Below are 11,521 nucleotides of genomic sequence, written 5' to 3'. Positions count from 1 at the left end.
ACACAGTATTCAGTCAAAATTACTGAATAGTTACTTATTTTTCCGCTTAAGGTTCCACATTTTTTCTGGAACGTTTTGGAATTTTTGCTGGAATTTCATTGTTAAAGTACGTAACTGTTCCGTAATTTTTACCGAATATTGTTTTAATGAGGCAAATCATGGAATAGGCACGTAATTTTTAAAGAATTCTCCTTTCCCGGTAATTAGCACCGAAATTATTTTGATGTTTAGTGATAATTAACGTTGAAAACACAATTTTAGTCAGGTGGTCTTCTGAGAAATGATGTAATTCTTTACGTTGTAATTTACCGGATTTTTTTAATATCAGAAGTTCATTTACAATTGTACATTGTCAGTACGAATCCAAGCGCTATTGTTCTCTGCAGCGAATTTGCATTCTCCTACCTTCCCCAATATTGAATTTTCTTTGATGAATGACAACAAGCATTCGGTGCTTGAGCTCTTTGGTATTGAATATCAGCCATGGAGAAAGGGGGATGCACTGTAATATTGAGAGCTCTGAGTATTTGTTTAATAAAAATAAAAGTATTTTTTACTTTGATTTTTTCCCTAGAAAAATATTTCCGTAGATTTGCAGGGAGAAAATGTCATCAGGGGATGGTGAAATGCTACACAGCGTCTGCATTTTTCATTCCTCTTCTCTTTTGTAAGAATACAACAGGAATGAGCGAGGCCACTGCTTGAAAGAGACAAATATAAGATCGTGTACACATGCATATGTAAAAAATTTAATATGATTTTCTGATTTTTACCTTCAACATTCAGCAATTTTAGTTAAAAGATGATGAAATTTTATCAGCTCAGTCTCCTTCGAGCTTTTAATTTAACAAGTTTACCAAAAAAATCCCAAATCATATCACCTAAGTTCCACTTTCATCAAAAAAAAATTATGTCAACGTAATCTAAAACTGAAAAATTGTAATTATCTGGTGTCTGTTCTTCCAGAGAAACCAAAATTTTCCAATTTATATCAACAAAAAATTAATTTCATAAACATCACCAATTTGACCTCATTTCGATATTTCTTTTGCCTGAAAATTTAAAAAGCACAAGTCATTAATGAAAATCTCTTCGGTAAATGACGCGCTCCGGCGTACAACGTCTGAACTTGTTATTCCTTTTCTCCTTAAAAGAATACAACACGAATGCGCGAGTCGACTGGTTGAATGAGATGAAATGTAAAAGCCGCATACATGCATATATAGAGTTTAATATGATTTCATGATTTTCAACTTCAAAGTTGAGAAATTGTGATTTTGCGGAGGTCGTACCCCAGGAGCTTATGAAATTTTCACGTTGTAATTTACCTGGAATTTTTAATTTCACAAAATTTCCCGACAATTTTATACTGGCTCGAGACGAATTCAAGCGCCATTGTTCCCAGCGTCAGCTTTGTACTCGACGAGAACCAGAAAAAAATGGGCAGAGGGCGAAGGGGGAGGGGGGTAGGGGGCATTTGCATGAAAATATACCTGCGGGTAACCTACCTACATGTCTACGTCGTCTGGAGTGTTGAGAGAGTCAGGACTCTCTCATAATATCTCATTCAGTGTCGTGAGGTGATGGAAGAGGATGAGAGACTGATTGTGGGGAAAGAGTTCGCGGTTCTATTTATGGTAAAAGCACATCCGCTTGGGATTATTAACCCAGAAATGGAAATTCGTAGAGAGAAATTCAATGAAATTTCGGTCTTTCCGGGAGGAAAACGAGAACTCAACAATTTTGGTAACATTTCAATAGAAAATATCAACGTTTAATACTGAATGACAGGAAATTTTTAATTAGTAATTGCGATCATTATGAGACAATCGTTAGACATCAGTGGGAAGCTCCAGTGAAAAGGGAGAAGTCATTAGCTTAATCAACATTTAATGTGAAGTTATAATGAATCGTTAATTAATAAAAATAATGTCAATATTTCAATTCAACTTTCAAGTTATATTTTTTTAAACATTTGAAAAATTTTACGGTTGAAATTCAGGACAAGTGTCATGTAATTTTGTTAGAAAGATGTCATAGACATCGTTGAGTTAATTTAAATTTTAATATGAAAGCTCTGCACTCAAACCTCCACGAAATCCAAAATTTTTCAGGGCTAAATTATGGTAACCCTCCGCCTTCCCTCCCCTCCTCGCATATTTAAATCTGACATAAAAACATGAGCGTGTCATACCGAATAGCATTGACTCTCCAACAGTTGAGCATTTGAAAAATTTATTCCCCAATTTGCATTGATTTTCCCATAAAATTCTGAATTTTCAATCACCCACCCCTTTGAAATTCCACTGGACCTGCGTGCTATAAACATTTCCAAGAAATATGTCGGAAATTTAAGCCACAAATATTTAACAGTACAGTGTTCATTTCATGATGTTTTTACGAGTCTGATGGTTACGTGTAGCTCGATTGAGGGACACTTTGATGACCGTCCAACGAGAATAAATACGTGGGTGTGGACCCTCCCACTGCTATAAACCCAGTAACGTATTTGTGGGTGGGATATATAATTCATGTAATCAATTGGTTCGAGTCCCGGGGACTGTAACTTTAACCGGAAAATACGGTTTTACGGGTGTCGAGAAACACTGGACTTTCATTCAGAAAGTGAATGTCTCTGTGGTGATAGTGTAATTGAAACATTAATTTCTGTGTCAATGAATTAAATGGATTTTACTGGGCAAATTCGAAACGTTGGGTGTAAAAAATTTTATTCGATTGGGGGGGGGGGGGTAAATAATTTTTCACACCAACTGCAATACGGGTTTAATGACCTGATGATAAGAGTTTTAACGTCCGGATGAAAATATTTAATTGGACATTTTTTGTCTGATTATAAAATATGAGATAATTATTATAGTTAATATTCAATAAATAGAAAATCAAAAACATAATTGTATGTACATATACTGATGTACATTTATATATTTATTGACCATTAATATTCATTAGATGCCCCGAGGTGAACAGCCTCCCTCGATTATCATGAAATTTTACGAATTTTCAATTTCAAAATTCCCTGTAGCGGAAATTTCATTAAAAAAATTGTCTCTGAATGACAATTGAACATCCCCGGAAAATACGTAAAACCTTTAAATCCCCAACCACTCAGCTGTAATCGTTCGCTAAACCAATTTGGTAGTCAACAAAAAAAAATTAGAGTACAAAAAAACTGTCATTTCCTCTGAAAAACCGCTCAATGCTTTTAATATCAGAATGGACCTCTCCCCTTCTTCATTCCTCGCATTCGATGCCAAAGAGTTCAAGCACGAAATGCTTATTGTCATTCAACAACAAAAAAAAATTCAATATTTGAGAAAATAAGAGAATGCAAATTCGGGAGTAAATGGAATCGACTGGTGCATTGCAGTGGTTGACTAGACGGATAATCAATATACACAAGGCGTCAACTATACGACGATGCACGACGTGAATTTACAATAGTTTATGGCACTGGGCTTTTCAATCGGTTTAGCGTAATTGACCTATTTCGGACGGGAGTTTCGATGATATTGATGAGTGATGAGGGAACTCCTGGGGACGGATTGCCGGTGAAATCAGTTCGTGACAGCAACATCTTCTCGGAATACTCCAAAGTTGGTTGAATGAACTCCAACTAAAGTGTTGAGCCCGACAGAGACAAAATAGTTTCAACACTAGTTCCATAGCACTACAAAAAAAGATGAAAATGCCTCCTGCTATGTATATAACTATTATTAATTCCCTCAAAATCGACGATTGACATTTTTTCGTTCACATATCAGTCTTTATTTATTTATGTATACCTGTATTATTTATTTATCTATTTCATTAAATGGAATGAAATTCCCCGAACTAGTTCTTATGAATTAATTAATTAAAATAATCCGAACATTTACGAGAAATAGAAAAAATAGTTCAGAAGTGAAGATTTTCAAAAATTAAAAATGTAAACGAAAAAAAATCATTAAAAAATATGTACGATCGTCTCAGCAATATGTAGCAAATTTAAATTCAAATGATTACATTACTTCCCTTCAGGAGCATAAAATAAGAAAAAAAAATAACAGATGAACCCATTTGATTATTTACGATTTTTTCATTCATGCGGTGGTTCTCAGGTACGTATACGGGTACCAGGCAATATGTTAGTATCTCGCCCATACGATTGACGGTTTCCCGTTCCGGTCTTATACCGAGACTGATATATATCGTGACTCATCGAAAAATATATGACTCTGGAAAATTGCCATAAAATTATGAATCCCTACCGCGGTCGTTCATCCTTTTTTCCCCCCCCATAAAATACACCTATGCTAGACAGTAATATCCTGAGTGATTGCGTTTTTAAAGTAGGCGTTGTCTCTACTACCATTTTTTACTATTCTCGGAATGATGTGCTTGGTCTTTGTTCGGATAAAAAATAAAATTGAGAGGAGTGGAAACAAAGGGGAGATTACAGATACGCGGGACAAATTGGAGTGGAAATTACGTGAAAATCTGAGCTAAAGTGATCGATAACTTTTGGTTGGGGGGATTCTTATTGGAAATCGAGGGAAAGATTGGAGACAAAGGGCCAATTTGTCTTCTCCGCTGGAGACGAAATTCTGCAGTGACGATGGGACTGAACTTGATAAGTTGGACTCAATATTTTTGGTAATTGCTTTGGAAACAGGTGATTTCGGAGCAAAATCTCGTGAAACTTTGTTCTTTTATTGTTTTATTTTTTTCAACTTAATTTCTAATTACCAAAATAATGGACAATGCAATCATTGTCGAGGCCTTGTAAAACGAATAATGCGCCCTCAACTTATCTCGTCATGCGATAAGCTCAATTTCTAATGAAGTCAATTTGGTGTTCAGTCCCTTGGGACGAAGGGAGCGTGAAAAATAGATGATGAATTTCCGGGTTAAGTAGATGATTTATTCAACAAGTTGTTTGAATATTTTCCAAAGTATCGAATTAACGATATTTAATCGCCTGTGGCCCGTGGCATTTTCGAGGGGGAGGGGGTGAGGGGAGTGGGAACTTTCTGCTGGCCTTTCACGAATAAAAGCTATTGTTCCTAACTTGTCTAATTAATACTTTGGTGCAGGCCTTGGGAGAGACTCGAGGAAGAGTGCTTTAATAAAACATAATCACGAGAAGTGGAGTGAAACAATGGGCGAGATAAGGGGAAATAAAATTTACGCTTTTACATCTGTTGTGAGAATTTATCGGGGGCTGGGCTAGTTTAGATAATGAAATGTAAGGTGGAGGAAAGGGTAATGAAACGTAGTAACGAGTCAGCCGAAATTTCTTTCGGTGCTGCACTGGGAGCTTGATAAATTTTATTCCGTTGAGTGAGAAATATTTTCGTCGAGGAGACGTTATGGTGAGGATAATCATTATGACGATTTTCGTATGTTTTTTATTATTCATGAGGAATAACATCTTGCGTTAATCATTTGTTCTACGAGATTAATGGGTTACGTTCGTTTCATTAAAAGTTGTTTTTTTTTAGTGAATACACCTACATTGAAAAAAGGTAAAATTAATTAACTAGTTTGCATACAATGTACGTCGCAGGATTTTAATTTTAAACGTAATTTTGTCTGGTGAATGTATGAACAGTGAAATAACTAGTTAATTAAAAAATATATTTTTGCTTGGATGACGACTCGATTTTACTGAGAAAAAAATTTTTTTGCTAAATCTTTATTTACTTGGGACAGATATTCATTTTTCCAAAATTATATTTCTTAGATTGAGTCGCTTCCAGAGGATCTAAATCAGACAAGTTCATGATTTTTCATTTTTCAAAATTTCTGATTGTCTGAAGTGAAGAATTTGGATGAATTTTTTAATGTTCATAATTGTTGAAGGATTTTAACTGATACGATAATGTTCTGGGACACTGCAATTGTCGTAATTCGAACCTGATTACGATTTCTAGTAATTGACTCGCCTGGAAAAAATAAATACTCTGAAGTAAATGAATATTTTGCAAAAACAATTTTTTTTCTCAGTTTTCCAGGTCGTTCCGAATTACCCTCGGAACCAACTAGAAAATTAGTGAAAAATAAGGCTTGAATGCAGTCCCATATATATCAGTATAATAATACGTTTAATATTAGATGAAATGACTTTGAGGGTGCGTTATATGAAAAGTTGTGGCGCGTGCGGTGCGAAGGCAGTTACAACCAGCCGGTACCTACTTATTATACTGTATATGAGTTTGGCTCGGAATATGGCATAATGCGCGTCAGACCTTAATCCAGACAGGGCCCTGATTCAACAGCCACGTGACAGACATACATTCGCCAAATTGCAAATGATGATAATGGAAAGATTGGAGTGGCATTGGGGGAGGGCACTGTACGGGAAAGTATCGTCAGGAAGATAGCTGGTCATGAAGCAGATACCAACAATTTCTGGGGGATCTAACAACTCTGTATGCTAACTCTACGCTCATTGTTGTACGTGACAACATTCGCGGACTGGGTTATGGCTCCACTCTGGGAGCTGATGCTAACTCAAGTGTCTCGGTGGTGGAACTGAGCGTGTGGGGAATGTCCTTTGGCGTTTGAAATTTCTGATACAATTCTGAGAATTGCTGATGCCGAGATGTTGTACTGAATTGTTCAGGATTTTTTGAATTTTCAATTCAATATCGGGGTGGAAGAGGAGTGAGAAGTGAATAAATGAAAATTTCAATGAAATTTTCGGCGAAAACTTAGTGAAATTGGAGTCATTCTGATGAATACTAGAATTTAGAATTGAAAATTCGACGGATATTGAAGCAATAAATTTTTAAAAGTGAAATCATAGCGAGACGTTGGGAGAATTGACGTGAATTTTTATATAATAAATTCAGATCTGGAAAATGCTGGAAGAGCTGTTTCATGGAAGATGTAATTGAATTCGCAATTGAATGAAATTTGAAAAAATGGAGGAGGAAAATCAGAATCCCATTGAATTTCATGGAACGATGGTGACGCGAATTTCGAGAAAAAAAAATTATAAAATTTCATACTTCTTTTCTTAAAATTCATTGGAGATCCCATTGCAATTTGCTCCGATTCAATTTCCTCATACGTGTGTCAATATTATAAAACGTGAATAGTCTCCACTTCCCTTCAACCAATCTAAATTTTCCCTTTCAATTTTCACCGTCAAAAGAACACGATCAAAAAGCACAAGTACATCTCATCAATAATTCCAACAAAAGCAAACATACAATGTCCTGACATGAAATTAAATCAGCAACTACCCTCGACTGACATCAATTCTCTTCTGAAATAAAAATGGTCAATTCCAACGGAATAACTCCCCCAAAAAATAAGTCGATGAAAAACCTTGAAAATGTCAGAAAACATGATTTCCTCCACAATCCTTTGACATAAGTCTCCTCCTCCCACTCTTTTCGTCCTTAAAAATTTAAGACCCTCACGGAGAGAAAAATTCTTTAAAAAATACGTGTCTACCAGTCAAAACAATATTCGCTAAAAATTACGGAACAGTTACACATTTTTTCAGTGCACGTTGAGGAAAAAGTATGAAATGTTCAGTGAAAAAATGTGTAACTGTTCCATCATCTTTATCAATTTTACGAACCCCACATAATTAAATACGAAATTTATTAAAAAATTTACGGTATTGATAGGAATTTTTGCAATCAAAATACATTCCAGTATTCTAATACATTGTGCTTCCGTTCTAGTGCCCACCACATTAATTTTTCAGAAAATTTCCCATCTGCGCAACACAAAATTGAATCAAAATCCCGGGAAATGCGTCTGATATTCATTAATATCAACACACATTTTCCCTAATACAATAAAACTCCAACAATACACTCATCCGGCGTTTCGCCGGATAAGATCTTTTGTGTACACGGATACGTGTGGAAAGCCGAGTCATTCGTTCGCGGCATGTGGATCAGGGAACGATATAAATTAACGTCTATGGATTCCACTTGGTTGGGTTTCTACCCGCACGAACGAAAATACACACACCCTACTCAAACCTCGCTACGCCACTGGAAAGGATTAATAACCATGGGTTAGGAGGGGTTAGGAGGGGTTTAAAGGGTACGAGAGGGCCACCGAACCTGAGAATTCCACTAATACACTATCATCCACAATAATTTTGCAAGCATATATCGTGGAAAAGTAGTCGGAAGATGATACACGATCCTCGGTCGTGTGACAGTCGCATCCGGTCTTGGCGTAGTCGCTGTCTCGGATTTTGGCTCCAGCCTCCCTTCCTCATCCCTCCTCACTGTCGACAATTTTCCCTCACTCCTTTTTCGTGATATGCCGGTGAGGTACGGTAATAACAGTTGCCCAAAGACGTACGCATATATTTTAATGCAGTCGGGTATTTCATATTTTCAAGGGTTCTCCCGTGATTTTGAATTAAATGGGAATTTACGGCCCTTGAATTTATCATGAAACCCTTTCTGAAAACGTCATACTCGAAAAAATAGTGTCGGAGATTGGGACACTTTTATTCCATTTTATATGTCAAGACATTTTTAAAACGTTGACGTTTTGAAATGTCTGTTCATTGAGAGCAGTTTTGTTCATATTATTTTATTTAATTAGGGAAATCAAGGGGAATTTATCGATTAAGGAAGTGACTTAGGAAAATTCAAGTTGCGGTATCGTAATTTTGAGTAGAAAATTCAGTTAATAAATTCAAATGAAAGACGTTCGACTTTGATTCTCATTCAAGGGAACAACATCGATAATGACCGGCTTCTCTCAATGTTCAAGTAAAGCTCATTTAGGGGTAAGTGGGGTTTTACGTTAGATGCTCACTGATATGTCTATGACTTCTAGAATTTTCAGTTTATTGCGGAAATTAAACATCACATCCAATTGAGAGTTTAGTTGATTGAAACTTCAAGGAAATTGCTGTATCAATTTTCAAATTATATCATAATTTTTATTATCATGCGAAGCAAAAAATTCCACTTCGAATGTCTAAAACCCACAAACCGCATGTCTATTGGGTAATATTTTTTATTCCATTTTTTTTGTGTATAAAAAATATCTGCAAGTTGTGTCTGGACATCATCAATTCATTTCTCCTCAATTGAGATCATAATATGTCCATAAACTAGAAAATCAACCCCCAAATTACAGCAATTTCAAATTTTCAATTCGATTGTAAAAAATGTTATAAAAAAACTGAATTTCCAATATCTCAAATTAAGAAGTCTTGCAGTCCCCCAGTTACTACCGTTCTTTCAATTTTTTAAATAAGCCAATAATCTCAGGCCAGCAAGAACACTCAGGAATAAAGAGATATGATTACAACCAGAATTCAAGGAAACCTAAACTAATCATTACCCCGAGCCCCGTAAAATCCTCCTGCGCAATAAAAACATACTTCCGGCGCAATAAAAATTATTTCAGTATTCCACTGCAAGAAATTATTAGCAAGAATGATCTCTCCGATAATTGCTCCTCGCCTCGCACCAGTGAGCCAGTAAAAAAATGCGCAAATACCTCGAAATAATTACAACGTATCTTCCGAATTTCAATAACCACGAGTCGTCGTCAATGGGAATTACCCCCTTGCCCCGGCGCCTCGGGCATAATTAACCGCGATAATTCTCCGACTGGCACGTCTGAGGTTACAACTCCATCCTTCGATATAACCCATTCTATTGTAGTCCTGATGTGGCCACAATTTGCCTTCACATGACAATTGCGTGCGCTCCATCCGGCTTCAGACTCCACAATGAATACGATTATCTGGATAAGCTGTGATTAATGCTACTGACGGTATCAGGGACACAAACTATGTCAGAATTATGAACCACAGCTGGACACCAGTGTATCACTGATACTCGAGCCATGAAGATGTATATGATGGCAGTTTTTCTCGTTACTTGTTTTGTCCTTGTTCAGGTGTGTTCATAAATTTATAACAGTGGAGGTGATTTTATTTATAACTTCTGGGGGTGGAGATGAATTATTTGCTGTGTCAATTCACTTGTCGTTGGGGGCTCGTTCAGCTATAAATTAAAGCTAATGGAAGTGGCTACGCTGAGGACTTTATCATTCCGTAATTATTAGAAAAATAAATATTTTCTTACGGAAAAATTAAATAAATAATAAAGACTCAATAGTTATGAATGAGGGGAGGATTTTTTCCGGAATTTCGGGTGGGGACTTTGTTGCTCCGGATGGGAAAAATATTGACAATTTTGGAGCTGCGTTTCCTCGTGGGGGAATTTAATACTACGATTTTGGAAATACAAGTGCTAATATGCGTTTCCAGGATAAAAAATTATCGAAGCACTTGCGTATCCCCACTGTTCAGTATATTTTTTATAGCGATGAATTAAGGAAAAGTATTTTGAAAAATCGTAGAGAGAAAAAAATTCGCTTCGCCGCAAAACAGTGTTCCACGTGAGAATGTTTGATGGAGTGGAACAGATTTACTTCACAGCAGGAACGAATGTCTGAATTTCACACACCTTCTGCAGACATTTTTCAGATAGGGAGAGCCAGGGCATGACGGAGTATCCGGGGTACTATGGAGGAAAATATTCAGTAAAAATTACGGAACACACAGATCGCACGGGAAGAAAAATATAATTTTGCCAATTAAATATTCCTCTGACAAGAATTTAAAGTGGATTTCCCGATGGAAATTTTGGGGATTTGCTTGTTCAAAACAAATACAATTGGCAAAATTATATTTTCCCTCTGTGCCCTCACCAATTATTAATCACAAAATTTCTAAATAATTTTTATTGAACTTCTTCTCTCTTTCGTAATAAAAACTGAAGTCCGTCATTTTTACTGATCGATTCTGTCCCTGTAATTGACTGGAATAATTGGTTCATTAAATTCAAACATGTTAAGTAACCTGATGAGCTATTGGGCAGTAATATTCCGGGAAATTTGCCTGTAAACTGCAGTTTTATCCTCGACATTAAGAAGTTGTGAATTTGAAATAGTGTTCGATACGCAGGGACTACCAGTGCCGGATAAGACGTTCCAGGAGAGGGCTCAGGAGGCTTTGGATAGTGTGAAGGAAAAGGCAGGGGAAGCATGGGACTACGCGCACGACGCGGCTAACCGGGCCATCGACTCAGCTAAGGAAACAGTGAGGGAAGCCTTCGGCACAGCTCAGGAACACTCCAAGCAGGGTATTGCCGATGGACAGGAGTTAGTGGAGCAGGCCAAACTTTATGCGCAGAATATGACAGTGGGTTCAATCTTTGATGACATGATATAACGGCTCCATTTGCCAAGAGACATTTACTAACTTTGCGAATTGACTGTAATTGGGACATTTTACCCCCTTTTTATGAGGGTGTTAATTGTGAAAAAGTACCAATAAATATTTCACACCTCTCGACTTTGCACAGGAAAATTTATATTGAAATTTTAATCATAATTTATTCTAATAGAATTTGACAAAATTTTAATTGTTTTTGGAAATTTTTTTAATGTACTATTGGTCTTGTGAAATGTAAGAGCTTTAATCTGTGAAAATAGAGACCTTTGAAATAATCAA

At 36.4% G+C, this 11,521-nt stretch overlaps 1 protein-coding gene across 1 annotated transcript; it reads left to right on the top strand.

The window, feature by feature from the left end:
* Positions 1-9,752: 9,752 nt before the first annotated feature.
* LOC135166701 (uncharacterized) lies at positions 9,753-11,521 on the top strand. Its single transcript, XM_064129239.1, has 2 exons — positions 9,753-9,900; positions 10,973-11,521. Exons 1-2 carry the CDS (start codon positions 9,847-9,849, stop codon positions 11,237-11,239), a joined length of 321 nt encoding a protein of 106 aa, XP_063985309.1. The 5' UTR covers positions 9,753-9,846; the 3' UTR covers positions 11,240-11,521.

The sequence above is a fragment of the Diachasmimorpha longicaudata genome, chromosome 10, assembly GCF_034640455.1.
Source record: "Diachasmimorpha longicaudata isolate KC_UGA_2023 chromosome 10, iyDiaLong2, whole genome shotgun sequence".
NCBI classification, from domain to species: domain Eukaryota; kingdom Metazoa; phylum Arthropoda; class Insecta; order Hymenoptera; family Braconidae; genus Diachasmimorpha; species Diachasmimorpha longicaudata.
The sequence above is the reverse complement of the archived record's forward strand: the minus strand, read 5'-3'. Positions and strand labels throughout refer to the sequence as shown.

Coding starts and splice junctions, on each gene's coding strand:
- LOC135166701 (XM_064129239.1), top strand. CDS start 9,847: ATGAAGATGTATATGATGGCAGTTTTTCTCGTTACTTGTTTTGTCCTT. Junction 9,901..10,972: donor CTTGTTTTGTCCTTGTTCAG/GTGTGTTCATAA, acceptor TTCGATACGCAG/GGACTACCAGTGCCGGATAA.